Source organism: Danio rerio, chromosome 1, assembly GCF_052040795.2.
Source record: "Danio rerio strain M-AB ecotype USA chromosome 1, GRCz13ab, whole genome shotgun sequence".
Lineage (NCBI taxonomy): Eukaryota > Metazoa > Chordata > Actinopteri > Cypriniformes > Danionidae > Danio > Danio rerio.
In genome coordinates, this window is record NC_141021.1 from 23,480,575 (window position 1) to 23,497,784 (window position 17,210).

Consider the following 17,210-nt stretch of genomic DNA (forward strand, 5'->3'; position numbering starts at 1 on the left):
TTTCACATCTCTTTTGACCCAGTTGTGATGTTGCTTAGATGACACGTCAAACGGACACGGGTGCTCCTGGCAAATTTCCTCTGTTTCTTGTGTCTAAATAGACTAAAAATTAGCATTTTTAACTTCCTACCTCCCGCTGGCCTGTAGATACCCATGCTAGTGGATGCTGCTCTCTCATTGGCTGTCGGTGATTGATATTATTTTCAGTCAAAACTCATTTCGCCAACCCAAGCTCATTCTGGAAACGTAGCCCCGCGGACGTTTCTGGAGACCGCGATTTATGTGGCCGGAGGTACGTAAAGGCCGCAGTTTGTTTTTTTCGAGCGAATGCTGCGGGGCGGTGTGGCGCCGCTCCGCCCCTCCTCTTCGCGCTCGCCGGCCGACGGCTCGCCTCCGAGTGGAAGGCTTTCCCGATGCAATCAGTTTGTCCGCCTAGCTCACAGCGTTGTGTCGGCGGAGCGGAGGCCCCAGACGAGGAGGAGGAGCCGGAGCCGGCCGCGGTGGACGACGACCGGGATCGAGTGCGGGGAACAGCAGGTTCCGGAAATCAGGTGAGACGAAAAACGGAATCCATAAAAATAAGGGCGAGAACGCGACGGGATCCGAAAACCAGTCAAAATCGAAGACGAGGGCTTTTGCTTTTTTTTTTTTCCGATCGGGCGGCTTTTCGCGCGAGAACGGCGCGGGCGCTCCGCCGCGCGCTCCCGAGAGGCGCCCGCCCGAGACGCGAAAAAGCGCGCACAGCGGCCTCTCGTGGATCCGCGAAAACAAAAAAACGCTTGAATACGTACCTCCCGGGACGTAAATCGCGGACCGCAGAAACGTCCGCGGGACTACGTTTCCACAATGAGCCCGGGTTGCATTTCGCACAGCATGATTTGAATCGCCGATATTTAGCATGTCAATATCTTACGGGCACGGCGACTCATCTGTGATTCTCTCAGATGTTGTCTTTGATAGTTAATACGGTCTGATTGTTACTCGTGTGAACAAGCACCGATTTGTCAGCGATTTCTCAAAACCTGTCGATGAGTCAAATCGGGGCTAAAATCTTGCAGTCTGAACTCGGCATAAGCGATAAATAGTTTTTTTGTAATTTGATTTAAGGATATAAGATTATGATGACCAGTGATGACTGTTAAACATCTCATAACAAAAGGATCCATATGCCTCTGTAGATATCATTAGTGTGACAAGTAACTAATGTTGTTAGTGCCATACTGCCCTGTAACATTCATTTTAACTAGAATCTGCAGTCAAATGCATACATGTAAGAATGTTTTTGTGGCTTCACAAAAATGTAGGCTGAAGCATGTATTTCCAATGAGCCTGTGTTGCTTTTATCAGCTTCATCTGTTGCTTAGTTAATACCCTTTGAAATCGTAAAAGGGTCATTTGATTCACACCCATCTGTTTGTAGGGGTTCATGTATAGGTCATCACGTTTGTAGGATAACAACCCCAACTTGCTCAGAGATTACATTATTATCCGAGGTTCATTCAGTGGAGATGCAATTGAACTAAAATAAACAATCTTTCAAAACCATTATGTTTATTTTATAAAACATATATACATATCTAATGTTTAACTAGCAAATATTATTTGGAGTGTAAAAAATACATTGAAGTTTCATTGAGTTTTGATTACCACAGAACGTATATTTCTCATTAATTGAAAACTCCATCATAAAACCCCATTGGAAAAATCCCAAGGGAACCTACAGTACTGTGAATTATTTTTCAGGGATTCTGCTTCATTCTATGGAGAACTGTGAACGAGTTGAATTACCCTAAGGAATTCCAAGCAATTTAGCAGTCCACAAATTATCGTGATGATGAATACCATACATTTGTAGAAAATACATTTTAATAATTGTTCACTGGCCAAATTATAAACACAGTACAAATACCACTTCAGAAAATTGAATGATTAACAGAACTCGATTTTGTATAATTTGTTCTGTCTAATTAAAATATTAAAAAATTTGACATTTTATAGGGATATTTTTGCAGTTTCCTAACCAAACCCAACAACAAACTCCTACCTTCATCCCTTACTAATTGCTTTGCAGACATTAAATCCTGGTTCACCACAAACTTTTTGAAATTAAATGACTTTAAAACTGAACTTTTACTTAGGTACACGATCCACTTTAAATAAATCACATAGTTTTTCCATTTCCACTGATGATTCTTTCATTACCCCCTCCCCTCAGGTTAAGAGTCATCTTCGACAGCACCCTTTCATTCACAGTCACCCGGTCCGCCTATTTCCACCTTCGAAATATAAATTGTTTACGTCCTTCCCTCACACCTCATTCAGCTGCCATTCTTGTTCATAGTTTAGTCACATCCCGTTTAGATTACTGTAATTCCCTTCTGTTTGGCCTCCCTAAAAAAACTATTCTTCACACCTTCTCGAACACTCAGGTCTTCTTCCATTCACCTCACTGTTCCCTCTGTCCGCCTTGTCACCATGGGGAGCAGATCCTTCAGCCACTCTGCTTCTCAGCTTTGGAATTCACTCCCTCCTGATCTCCGTAATTTAGACACTCTTTCACAATTTAAGTCTAGACTCAAAACACATCTGTTTAGAACAGCCTACTCTCTTTGACCCGATTGCATTTTTAAAGCTTGTATTGTATTCTATTGTTTATTGTGTTTTTATTTGAATTGATTGTTTTAGCTGTCCTGTACGGTGACCTTGAGTGTCATGAAAGGCGCCTTTAAATAAAATGCATTATTATTATTATTAACAACTCTGATCGTGATTGGTGGCTTTACATGTCGGTCTTACACTATCTTGAGATGATGCTATCTTCTAGTTTAGTCAATAAAAATCCAGCATCTCTGCTGTGCTCTATGAATCTGAGCACAGTTGTGGAATTATGTATGTGCAACTTTCTAGATATATATTTTCATTTATGTTAATTAGGGATGTATAAACTAAATATTTATGTGTAAAATTGACACATCAATGACTGAAGTCTACACATTTTTTACAGTTATACAGTAAGCTGTTTTTAATGTTGCAAACTGCATACTTTTTGGCCTTCTACTTTCACGCATGTTTATACTTATGTGTATGTTTATGTGTGTTTGTTTTGTGATTGTAGCCAAAACCATGGCTTTGACTGAAGCACGTCTGGGGCGGTCAGGAAAGTTAACATCTGCTCTGGGTGATGAGCAGGTGCGATGGCAAGAAAGCATTACTCTGTTTGAGCAGGAGATCCACAACGTCATTGGAAATGTGTTCATCGCTGCAGCTTGTGTGGCTTATTATGGGGCCTTTACTTCCCATTACAGACAACTGGTAGTGTATTATTAAATCACAATCTTCATTATGTATATTAAATAAATATAAAAAAAAACACTTGAGTATATTACATTATCTAGTTATTATTTCAGTTGGCCGCCCTATGACACATCAAAAATAGTCTCCCTTTTTAGCCTCGCACCCCATCACCCTGCATATTGTTCAAGTCTGTCCTATTTAAAGTCACCATAAAACAGAAGCTAAGATTGCCCTTTTTTGGTCTATCCATTTGAAACATGGTACATCCACTTAAAACAGTCCTGAAATTAAAAAGAAGAAAAGAAAAATAAATTAGGACAGTGCATGATTTTGTCCTTTGGGAACCGATTGGATTGTTGGAAGATGAGTTTTAATAACAAATGTAAAAAAGACATGCCCTGGCTGATAGCCTGCCCTAAAGGCATGACTAAAAGAAAAAGTTCTTTTAGATTGTAGAGAAAGTTATTGTACATGATTAAAGTTTCTGAGGGCAAATGCATTTTTATAAAATAATGAAGTGCACAGATGCTGTACATTGTTGGTAATAAGTACTACTACATACATATAAAAATAAGAAGAGTACATTTTGATTGACATATTTCAACTTTAAAGGCATAGTTGTCCCAAAATGTATTACAAAACAGTTTACTCACCCTTGACTTGTTCTAAACGAAGATGTATTGGAGAATGTGAGAAACCTGTGGGCATTGACTTCTATAGAATTCGTTTTTCCTATTATGCAAGTCAATGGTGTCATTAAGTCAATTATCTCTTTATTAAAACAATTTAGTCTTTATTGCTTCCTACTGCACTTCTGTACTTTAATTTGTACTTCTCTTTAGAGTATTCATTCATGAATTTGTGCAAACCCACTGCCTGTAGTGACTTCACACACATACGACACTTACTAAGTAAATGAGAAGTGTGACAGAATATACTGTACCTCTGTTTGTGCCTAATTTATACCCCTGTAAATAAATATTATTTAAATGCTACATTACAAAATGCTATTTGGAGGAAACATAAACACTCCCTTTGAGCTAGAGTAATCGCAGAATATCCAGTGGAATCCACTTTGCATCACACTTACTGTATTGGCGAAAAATAACAAATGTCTAAAATAATAGAAACAGAAAGTAATAGTAAGAGAAACAGAAAATGTGCAGAGCAGTGGGTAATGAGGACTAGATTTAAGAACCACTGCTTTATGCTAACACTTGTTTTGGGGAAATGTGCATGTGTTTAATGAACATTTTTCTGTCTCCTGTAGCTTATAGATCACTGGATTACACGCTGTCAAAGTTTGGGGATCCCAATCAGTGACAACTTCAGTCTTATTGGCATTCTAGGAGATCCATATGAGATTCGACAGTGGAATGCCGAAGGGTTGCCTCGGGATAATGTCTCCACAGAGAATGGAATTCTTGTGATGCGTGGACGCCGCTGGCCTTTAATGATTGACCCTCAAGATCAGGTGCCCTCTAACATCCAGTGCCTTGTTCTGATTTCTGAGAACAAATTCTAATTTAATAGTAATATTGATAGTTTAAATTTATACTTTTAACACTTAAACAGTTTAAACTTCAGTTGACAGTACCTTGCATAACCATTACAACAATTTTTTCTCTCTTTGAGAGGATTATTTTCATATTAAATGGAAACCAATAGTTCTCTTAGGGCAGGCAAAACAGCTGCCACACACTGTTTTAAGATGGTAGTTGTAGTTTACCTCATTATCTCATAGACAGTGGCATCAATTTTTATAGTAACAAGCACAGTCTGGTGGGAGTTCTGATATTGCAGAATATCGCACGGCTATCAGCCAATCAGATTTGAGAACCTGACAGAACTGTTGTGTGTGTATATATATATATATATATATATATATATATATATATATATATATATATATATCTCACACGAGTAGCAGTGCGATATGGCTGTATATTGGCACTGGTGGGAGGCGTGCGAAATGGCACGAGGCAGCAGGCCGAGTGCCAAATACAGCCATATCGCATTGCTACGAGTGTGATATTGCATTTATACAACAGTTTGATGGCATAATTGTGTATATAAAAACAACATCAAACACGGAGAGTCTCAAAAACCCTTTTGTATGTGGAACTACTTTTCTTCCACATTCCACATTCAAATCATAAGCTGACAGTTAAACAGCTGAGCATGCATCTTTTAAACTTTAGACCTGTTGTGTCTGCTTTTTGCTGGCTGTATGTGGGCAGAGTAATACACAAAGGGTAAAGAGGCTGTAGGAGTTCTGATATTGCAGAATATTGCACGGCTATCAGCCAATCAGATTTGAGAACCAGACAGAACTGTTGTATATATATATATATATATATATATATATATATATACATATATATATATATATATATATATATATATATATATATATATATATATATATATATATATATATATATATATATATATATATATATATATATATATATATATATAAATGTTTTTGAGTGATGAATTAAATTTAAAATATTTAACATTTGCAGTTTTGTTACAAGGTGTTCCTATGGCAGAAAATAGATTAATTACATGAAAGTTTTTTCTTATTTTAAACGTTTCTTATTCTATTTTATTTTCTTCATCTCCTAGTTTTGTATTTTTTCCAAATGTTACTGGTAAAAGGTATAAGATTTATTGTTTTTTTAATGAAGCTTTTTTCTGCAAGGCTGCATTTATTTAATCAGAAACGCACTTAAAACAGTAATATATTTTAATTTTATTACAGTTTCAAATAATAGTTTGCTGCATTTACATATTTTATTGTATCCTGTGTTAAACAAAGCTAAATTTTGAGAAGATATTCTTTAGAAATCATTCTAATATGCCTTTCTAGTACTTTTCTATTGTGTATTATGATCAGTCTTATGAATATTTACTCCACAATTTTAGAATAGATAGTTTAAATGGACAGCATTTTTTAAAATTGAAACATATTTGTTTGTTTTTGACATTATAATTGTTTTCACAGTGCATCTTTGCTTAATAAAAATATTATATATTATTACCTGTATATATCATACCAATCACACCAATGTTATAATAACCTGCATGTTCATAAGACAAGGCTCAGTGTAACACAAATTGTTGTTATTAAGGTACATTTTAAATAGCATGCTGCATATGTAAGAGTTTAGTCTTTAGCTGTATCCATATTCCTAAAACTAGTTCATGAAATTGTTGTTTGCACTTTCAAAATAACTATAAAATGCCTATAAGGTACGTATTAATACCTAATAAGAACAAAAGTATACTTTTTGAAATCGATTCTGCCTCAATGACCAAGAGCACATCATTCTTTTGTTCCTAGAGTGTAGGGTCAAGTGGAGCTAAATGAACACTGACTTGTTGAAAGATGCTTTCAGAACACTACTTGACACCTCAATAGATCTCTTCCAATTGCTTCCTGTTTTAAATTTCATGCCCTCTGTGGCATCAGGACATAAACGAGTGTGTCAGGCGAAGTGCCTCTTTAAAAGCTGAGTGTTGTTCAGTTGGTTGGAGATGTTGTCAAAATGGTATGAAGAACAGCCGTCACAACCCAGATAAGAAAACAACCAGCCTCTTTGCATTACCATACAAATACCTTTCTCCCATTCTGGCCTCTCCGTTTTCATTACCGTTCTCCGCTTTCAGCACATTTGACTGTCTTTCTCCTTTTTTCTGTGCTCTTTCTTGTCATTTGTGTTTTTCTTTCTTTCCATCTGGCTGTCTCTCTTGGGAGACTTCTGTCTTCCAGAGAGACTGAAACCGACAATCAAACATCAGCCTGTCTCACAATTACACACACAGGCACACACACACACACACACACACACACACACACACACACACACACACACACACACACACACACACACACACACACACACACACACACACACACACACACACACACACTTCTATAGGACATTCCTTTCTTCACTCCAGCAGAATCTCTTTCAGACATGCTGTCACATCCCTTTCACCTGATAAAGATTTTTTTTTCCTTCTGATAAAGATCTCTGTCAGACACACACACATATTCAAGTCCACACATACACATGGTGATGGTAAAAAAATCCTTTAAACTGACTTAATGGTACATATTCCGCCAACTGCTGGATTGGAAGTATGGGGTACAACCTAAAGAATGCTGGTCTATTACAGACTAGTTAGGACAGCGAAAACTTACCAGGTTAAGTTGAATTAACACATTTGTTGTTTCAACTTACAAAACTATGTTGAGAAAATGAAAATGCAGAATATATTTTACAGTGTAGATAAAAGCGTAATATGCGCTGCTGATAAAGAATTACATTTGTGTTAAACTTTCCCTTTTAAATGTATTAAACACAATGTACAGTATACTCTAAAGCAGTGGTTCTCAAACTGTGGTACGTGTACCACTAGTGGTACGCGGGGTTCCTTCTAGTGGTACGCAGAGATATCAAATGTGTCATATATACATGCTACATATATTTCAAATATTATCAAAAATGATTTATATATAAACATAACATATGATACTATTTATTATATGACATAAAGCCTATTTCTGAGGTCCAAGCAACATTTCCAGGTGTTAATGAATTGGCTACTACATGTTAATACTTTACATTTAAGTACCGCACTTTTTTTTTTACTTTTTAATAACATTAACCTACCATTTTGAACTTTTAAAAGCCCATTTTAATTTAAATGTTGACGTTTTTAGTTTTTATTTATTAGATAGTTTTTCTTTACAAATAAACACTGTACAGTGTTAAAGCTCAGACTATTTATAATGTTTTAAATGGCTGATTATAATAAATATTTGTAATTATAGAAATTAATCAGCCACATTTTAGAACTGTGCAGAGCTGTAGCTGCTTTACTGGGCTTACTACACTACTGTATTGTAATACTGCTCATTATGGTGGTACTTTTAGAGACAACCACTGCTTTAAAGTATTCAATATTAAAATGAGTTATTACTTAATACATTCATTAAATCCAAGCTTTATCATTTTGCATCCAGGCAAATCGTTGGATACGGTCTAAAGAGACAAAGAATGGTCTAAAGGTGATCAAGCTTACTGATGCAGGCTTTCTCCGAACACTAGAGAATGCCATCCGACTGGGCATGCCTGTTCTTCTAGAGGAGGTAATCTTTGTTTGTCTTTCAATGTTGACAGTTTGTAGTTAAATTTAAATACAAATGCACTGCTGAAGAAAAGTAATTATATATTTTAAATAATGAATTAGAGTTAGTAACCAATAACACTGCCAAACTGATTTGATTAGCTTTGAATAGTGTAATTCAGTCTTAAATGAGTGATTCTGTTGTGAGTTTATTAGTTCTGACTCTTGCCAGATGTGATTTTCTGATGAATCTAGTTTCAGTCATGTTTGTTTTCACTGCTGACAACTGAGGCGTATAGATTTCCCCCAGCTTCTATTTTTAAATTTATTTTAAGAAGAGACTTTGCAGCTGTTGCATAAATAGATTTAACACAAACATGAAACTGAATGCTGAATGATATTTGTCATAACTGCAATATTTCTCTGTGTGTACAGCTAAAAGAAACTCTGGACCCTGCTCTGGAGCCCATTCTTCTGAAGCAGACGTTTGTGTCAGGTGGCAGAACATTGATCCGACTTGGAGACTCTGACATTGACTACGATAAAAACTTCCGTTTTTACATGACCACCAAAATGGCCAATCCCCACTACCTTCCTGAGGTTTGTGAGCGAATCGGAGCAAATGATAGACATAACAAGAAATAAATGACATCAAATTCAACAAAATTTTATTCAATTACATTATATGTAAAAACAATTAACTTTTTCAAAACACTTAAAATGTAGGGCCTGTTTACTTTTCTGATTTTGTGCGATGGTCATTCATTCATTTGGCTTAGTCCCTTATTTATATAAGGGGTCGCGACAGCTGAATGAACCACCAACTATTCCAGCATATGTTTTACGTAACGGATGCTCTTCCAGCTGCAACCCAGTACTGGGAAACAACCATACACTTATTCCCACACATACACTACAGCCAACTTAGTTTATTCAATTTACCTATACCGCATATCTTTAGACTATAGGGGAAACCGGAGCACCCGGAGGAAACCCACGCCAAGATGGGGAGAACAAGTAAACTCTACACAAAAAAGCCAACTGGTCCAGGCAGGACTCGAACTAGCGACCTTCTTGCTGTGAGGTGACAGTGCTAAGCACTGAGCCATCATGTTGACCTTTTGTGCTATTATCTATCCAAAATATCAAAACCATTTACACTAAAAGAAAAATATAAATTCAACCTTCTAGTTTTCATATGCAAATTCAATTAAAACTCTCTGAGAGGGTTAGTAAAGTATAGGAATATCTTTTTTTTTTTAACTTTAAATAACAAACAGGTATTTTCAACTTGCGGTCTTAAACATATTACATTATATCCAAAAAAATAACATAAATAAACCTTAAATAATATAAAAGAAAATACATTACCTTCAAGGGGGTCAGTCTATATAAGTTGACAAAAGCTTAGAGAGCTTTAAGGCACCTTTTGTTTTTACCTGTTTTATAGATTTATATAAAATGTTGAAATGAATATCTATTTGATAATGTTGATGTGCTTGTTCTTTTTTTGCACTATAAGCCATCGAGTCACATTTTTACTGTCCATGTATGCCTGGGCTACCTTGCTTAACACTAAGGATGTGTGTCCACCAAAGCATTTTACCAAATGGCTTAATGCTAATGTGCAGTACTACACTATGTGCCTGGGCCACCTGTGTCTTATATAAATCTATTATATTATATTAGTCATTCATTCATTTTCTTTTCGGCTTAGTCCCTTTAATCAAGGGCCGACACAGTGGAATGAACCGCCAATTTATCCAGCATAGGTTTTTACCTAGTGGATGCCATTCCAGCCGCAACCCAACACTGGGAAACACACATACTGTACACTTTTGCATTTACACACATACACTACAGACAATTTAGTTTATTCAATTCACCTACAGTGCATGTCTTTGGACTATAGAGTAAACCGAAGCACCCGGAGGAACCCCACGCCAACATGGGAAGAACATGCAAACTCCACACAGAAATGCCAACTGACCCAGTCAGAACTTTTACCAGCAACCTTCTTGCTGTGAGGCAATCGTGCTACCCACTGCACCACCGTGATGCCTATATTCTATTCTATTCTATTCTATTCTATTCTATTCTATTCTATTCTATTCTATTCTATTATATTCTTTTTAAAATATAAATAATTCCACACGCACTATTCACATAAAAGTCTGTAGGCATTACCATAGTAAAATACCAACATATATAATTATATGTAGGTCAGAGAGATAACAAATTGAAACAAACAATGCGACAAATAAATGGTCATAGCCACTTGCTCAAAGACTTCAAAAGAACTAAGACGGTTGAAAATTGATACTAAATTCCCAAATACACAGTACTCCACCTCTGCTGTGCTGCGAGAACAAATGATCAAACAATAGCAAACCCTCCTCAGCCTTAAATGTTGTCTCGTTGTCATCTTTTTGACGGATGAGGAAGTGGTTTCAGTTTCCACGATATAAAAGACAGGATCCAAGATTGTGCCCAGGCCATTCATATACACACACAAGCCGAAACTATTGTACAAGAGCATGCATTCAAAATAAGATTTGTTGTTAGTAATAGATGGATTGCAGCTGGACTCAACCAGACACATTTAACATAGCTAATGGAAACATCACCTTTGAAATTGCTGAACGAATCATATGTTTAAGCAGCCAAGTATGGCATACGTATATAATCTCAATGAAGCACGAAATTAAACTTCATATGTTGCTTCTGAACAAGGTTTTAAAAACACTAAAGTTATATAACAATAAAACAAATAATTATTGTGTGTCTGTATGTCTAAGTGTGCTTTCACGCCCAGACTTTAGTTTCTGTTGGCAAGTTTCCCCAGTTAGCGCAGTTCGTTTGGCATATGTGAATCCAGCAATCACACTCGGATCCGCGCCAAAACAATCAGTCCGAGATCGCCGAAATGAGAAGAATTATGAGTAGGAGGGGATGTCATTCCTACTGGTAAATGTGTTTCATGTCAAATACAAAAGTGAAAGCATGTTAACTATTAATGAGAGCTGTTTAACCGAACAGTAATCTTGGTTTATCTGTTTTCTATCTATTGTGTAAAGCCTATAATGCATGAGCCAACTGCTATGTATGAGAAAGCCTTACCTCTGATTTTTATTTAGTGATGATGTCTGTGGGTGTCACCATTCAAAATCTTCATATATTAAAATAAGGATGCACAACAGCTAAGCGGGACTCTGCAAAATAAAATAAAGTTTACTCGCACGTGACTTGTTTTAGCTATTTTGGCCCGTTTAGAAACGTTGCCGTGTAAAAAGCGAACCACACCAAGAACAAAGTGCAACATTGTTACAATTTTAATTTCTGTTTTGGAACAAAAGAATAGATCCGCAGGTGTGAAAACACCTTAAGATGCTACGAATGTGAGAGGACTTACAGAACTTTCACAATTCACATTTTTTGTTGTAGTTAATTTATCAGTTTGGAAATTTAAATTTTATTTTAGTTGTTTGTTCATAAAAACATGAAGTGGCTAAGTATAAATGCTCTCTTCAATATTTATTGTATTTGGTATCTAATAATCAGTGTCACAATGAAAATAGATTCTTCCATGCAAATGTCTATCCCCTACGGTCTTTTGTTGTATCTAATTACTGGCTGTGTTTCATTAGCAGCTCATTGTTTAATTTAGCTTCTCAGACTATTGTGCAAACGGCAGGGGGAATTTTAGATAGGGCTTTCTGGGATGGAGGTTGACACCTGTATAAGGTCAACTGGATTTGGCTCTGCAGCAAAGTAGACACGGCTGGCACCAGCCCTTTACAAATCTGTTGTGCCACCACCTTGTGCACCAATCTCTCACTGGCTCCATGCCATTTAAACTCTTGCTGCAAAACTCTGGGGTGGTTGCGGATCAGTGCCCACCTGCCAAGAGACAATGCCCTAGCAATCATAACAGACAGGGCCACAGGCAACAGCACTTTCAGCAGGCAGAGAGCACACCACCAGATATGGTTGCCTGTCAAACGTGGATGTGCCATTGTAAGCTTTAGCATTAGAGACTGGACAGACCTGTCATTTCAGCTTAACTAAGGGAGATGAGCTGTGCTGACAGACCAGTCTGGACTAAAGAAACAGTCTCACAGACAGACAGCCAATACAAAACACAAGAGCCAATCAAAGTGTGCCTCTAGAGAATTTTTAGAGAGAAAAGGGACAACAGCAGCGGCTCTTAAGGGCACACATTTAGCAAATGATGCCAATCATTGTTTACATGTTTAGTTTATGCTGTTTTATCCATTACTTACCAAGCTTAGGAAAATCAAAACAAGTTATTTATTTGAATTGATTTCAGGTTGATTCTGTACAATTTAAAATGTGATATGATCTTGTTAAAGTTGCCTTAATCATTTTGTGATTATTTTCTATGCCAGGTGTGCATCAAAGTGACCATAATCAACTTCACTGTTACTAAATCTGGACTGGAAGATCAAATTCTAAGGTAATTTCTGAATCAACATGAACCCATCTGTTCAGAAATTATATGTGAACACCAGAGAGTTTCATTATATTACTATGTTTTTAACCAGTGAGCCAGGTTTTACAGAGGGAATACTCTTTTTATCATTCTGTTAGTATTTAAAAGTATTTTTATTGAACACATTAGATATGAAACGCACAGTACAAATAGCTTTTCACTTTTTTATTTGTATTTTTTTTACACAGCAAACAACCAAAACCAGCCGCACACATGCATTTAGGTTCTATAAAAATATATAAATAATATTAAGATAAAATACAAATAAATAATAATATTAAGTAAAACATATTTTACTCTCATATATAAAGGGAAGAAAAAAAAAAGAAAAAAGAAATAATAAATAATTAATTAAAAAAAAAAAAAAAACAAGGAAACGTTTTACACTTCTAAAATGACTGAGGGGTCCATTTTCTTTATGTGATCTAAAAAAGGTTGCCAGATGAGAATAAATATATCGGTATGGCTTCCTACCGTACTGGTCAGGTAGTAGGAGTTCCATAAGCCATTGCTTAAAGGTTGGAGGAAGTTTTTCCTTCCATTTCAGCAATATTAATCTTCTAGCTAAAAGCAAAGCAAAGGCAATCACATTTATCTTGCTTTTTTAAAACATAAGGACTGTGGTGTGATCCCAAAAATTTAAATTTTGGCCTCAGGTTTTATATAGGTATTCAATGCGTCCGAGAGAAATTTAAATATTAGCTGCCAAAAATCTTTTAATTTTGAACAAGCCCAAAACATATGAGATAGAGTAGCTGGCTCAGTATTACATCGGTCACAAATAGGCTCTATATTTGGTTTAAATTTGGCTAGTTTCACTTTAGACCAGTGTAAGCTATGCACTACTTTAAATTGTATAACTCTGTTTTAAACAAATTGGATATTGTCTCAAACGGATTGCCACATGATAGTTGCCATTCTGATAGTTCTGTCTCTGGCTCCACCTCCCATTTTCTTTTTAATTGTACTAGGGTTTCCAGATTGTAGGAATTAACTATAAAATATATTTTGCCAATAAGTCCCTTTAAGTATGGGTTTAGCTCCATGATAGAGTCAAGCAGAGAGGAGGGGACAGTGATGGATAGTGCCCCACTGAGGAGGACACAAAACTTTGCTGCTGGAGGTATGTAAAAAAGTGAGAATTTGGAATTTGAAACTTAACTTTTACTTCTTGGAATGAAGCAAATTGTCCATCAATAAACATATCTTTTAATATTAGTCTATAGTGGAGGGGGGTGAACATATGATTTCTTGCTATGGAGGCATAGGCTGATAGTTCTTTAAGTGCAAATCTTCTTCTAAATAATGCTCATATTTTGAGTGAGTGTTTGACAACTGGGTTTAAAGAATATTTAGATAAAGATTCAGGTGTCAGGAAATTTGAGCAAAGCAGAGCATGGAGAGAGTTTGAATGACTTCATATGTTTTCTAAGGATAACCAATTAGGGTCGCTGTCATTTGATGAATTTGACCAGTATAACATTGCTCGAATATTAGCTGCCCAGTAATAACGCTGACTGTTCGGTAATGACAATTCTCCGTGGTTATAGTTGTGTTAATAAGAAAATATTTTCATATATGTATATAATATGTAAGTATGTTTTTACACTGTTATTATTGAAACGTATATGTCAAACAGATTATATATAAACAAACCACTCAGTAAAAAAATAAATCTCAAAATCGATCCTCCATTAAGAGTAAAAAAAACGCCCTTCATTCATTCATTCATTCATTCATTCATTCATTCATTCATTCATTCATTCATTCATTCATTCATTCATTCATTCATTCATTCATTCATTCATTCATTTTCTTTTTGACTTAGTTCCTTTATTAGTCTGGGATCGCCGCAGCTAAATGAACTGCCAACTTATGCAGCACATGCTTTATGCAGTGGATACCCTTCCAGCTGCAACCCATCTCTGGGAAAAATCCACACACACTCATTCACACTCATACACTATGGACAATTTAGCCTACCCAATTCACCTGTACCGAATGTCTTTGGGCTGTGGAGAAAACTAGAGCACCTGGAGGAAACCCACACGAACGCAAGAAGAGAACATGCAAACTCAGAAATGCCAACTGATCTAGCCGAGGCTCGAACCAGCGACCTTCTTGCTGTGAGGCAACAGCACTACCTACTGCACCACTGTGTCGCCTAAAGTCCTTCAAAAGGTCCAAAATATTCCCTTGGGGGATAGAGCCTGAGTTTTTTTTCTTTATTTTTGTTCTTTAAAATATATAGATTTTCAAGACTTTACTTTTTATATTATGAGCCATGGATATCAATAACTTGCTGTACAGTTACATAGTCATTATACTGTAGGAGTTAAATCAAGGTTGACTGATATTAACATAAATCAGATGCAAATGGATTTCTTGATATAAGCTGTTGTTTGATGATAACTAACCAATTATTTTCTCGCAATATTGTTTTTAATTTGGTTTTATTTACGTGGTGTTTATTTATTTATCTACTTTATGTCTGTGCCTAGTGATGTAGTCCGTCTGGAGCGTCCTGACTTGGAAGAACAGAGAAGCCAGCTGATAGTCCGCATAAACGCAGACCGAAACCAACTGAAAGCCATTGAGGACCGAATCCTCAAACTGCTCTTCACTTCTGAGGGAAACATACTGGACAATGAGGAGCTTGTACAAACCTTACAAGAGTCAAAGGTCAGTGGTAGAATTTAAAAGAGTTCAGTCTTCAGTTTGCTGATTTGGGGCACAGAAAACATTTTATTGAAACATTATCATAATTATTTGTTTGCAGGATTCTTTGTTGTATAAATGCATGTGCAAAGAATAATATAAAAGCCTTTACTGTATATGTTTATCAAATTAATGTAACATTGTATAAATTTGATTTAAAGGGCACCTATGCTGAAAATCAACTTTTGTAAGCTGTTTGGACAGAACTGTGTGTACAGTATGTTTAGTGTCCACAGTCATATTGGAGTCATAGAAACACAATAAATCACACCGATCAGGCTTTTTCATTGAGATGCACCTTTTTAAAAAATTATTTACTAATGGCCACATGCTTTTTGCGTGCTGCTTGTGTGCCCTACGCACCTCGCATTTTAACCGCCTACTGCGCCTCATGTTTTTGCCCTTGCGCGGTGTTCGCTCGCAGTAAAAAAAAGTAAACTCTTAAGTGGATAAAGGACGTTAGGTCAGTTGCGTCTTATTCATTCTCCAATCAAATGAAAGCAGAGGTGGGGTTACCGTTCAGGTGCCTGCAGTATTTTTGTTGTCAAGACAGCTTCGGAGACTTTTGAAGATGGATATATATAGACAATATTTCTAAAATCTAAAATTAAATTAATATCAACAGCAACACTCGTGCACATTATGCAGCTGATTCTGTCATTGCCTAGTGACATAAAAAAGCGCACCACATTTCTTTTTTTTCTTGCCAACAAAAAAGGCAGTGTGGTGCGCCTTGCGTTTTTTGGAACATAAAAGTGGGTTCGGTGGGTAACACTTTATTTTGATGGTCTATTTGAGTATTGGCAGACGTTCTGCTTAATATCTGCTGAAATTTCTCCTTCAACAGACATTTAACTGAATATAAGAAATTTTGCAAGTACATGCCAACTTAACAGTAACTCTAACCCTAAACCCAACCTAACAATCTACTTATAATCTAATGAGAATTAGTTGGCATGTAGATGCAATGTAACTTAATTTCAACAAATGGAACATCAAAATAAAGTACGACCGTTCGATGTGATCGACCCCTAAGTTTCTTTTTTATAATTTCCTGACGTTATAATAGGATCCAAATGCCTCCCATTTTAAGGATTTCCCGCAATGTGACGTAGGAATGCTGTTTTCTCCACCCACCACATTGATTGACTGACACGTATTAACTAAGGGTGTCACGATTCTCCAAATTCTCGATTCGATAACATTTTCGATTCTGAAGGCACGATTCGATTCGATTTTTGATTATGAATGATTAATTAATTAATTAATGACCAATTAATTATTTGTAGCCTACCGTTTAAACTACCTGACCTGCATGGTCTTTGTTTTACCCATAAACAAATCATACAGTAAATGAATAAAGGCAAGTTACACACATAATTACCACCTGTCAATCACTTTTTCTGCGGGACTCGTGAATAGGCAGTGATCTGTGTCGTTATAATGGCGTCGGTAAAAAAAAGAGGCACAACCAACAGGAACCAGCCAACAGTATCTGAGGTGTTCGCTAAAATGACTAAGTACAAGTGAGTGAAAGATTGAA

At 36.4% G+C, this 17,210-nt stretch overlaps 1 protein-coding gene across 1 annotated transcript in view; it reads left to right on the forward strand.

The window, feature by feature from the left end:
* dnah6 (dynein, axonemal, heavy chain 6) overlaps positions 1-17,210 on the forward strand; it is a 203,204-nt gene that overhangs the window by 121,732 nt on the left and 64,262 nt on the right. Inside the window, exons 56-61 of the mRNA XM_087237125.1 lie at positions 3,116-3,312; positions 4,565-4,768; positions 8,333-8,458; positions 8,872-9,036; positions 12,846-12,913; positions 15,451-15,631. Coding sequence (XP_087093251.1) covers positions 3,116-3,312; positions 4,565-4,768; positions 8,333-8,458; positions 8,872-9,036; positions 12,846-12,913; positions 15,451-15,631 — 941 coding nt within the window. The remainder of the gene's footprint in view (positions 1-3,115; positions 3,313-4,564; positions 4,769-8,332; positions 8,459-8,871; positions 9,037-12,845; positions 12,914-15,450; positions 15,632-17,210) is intronic.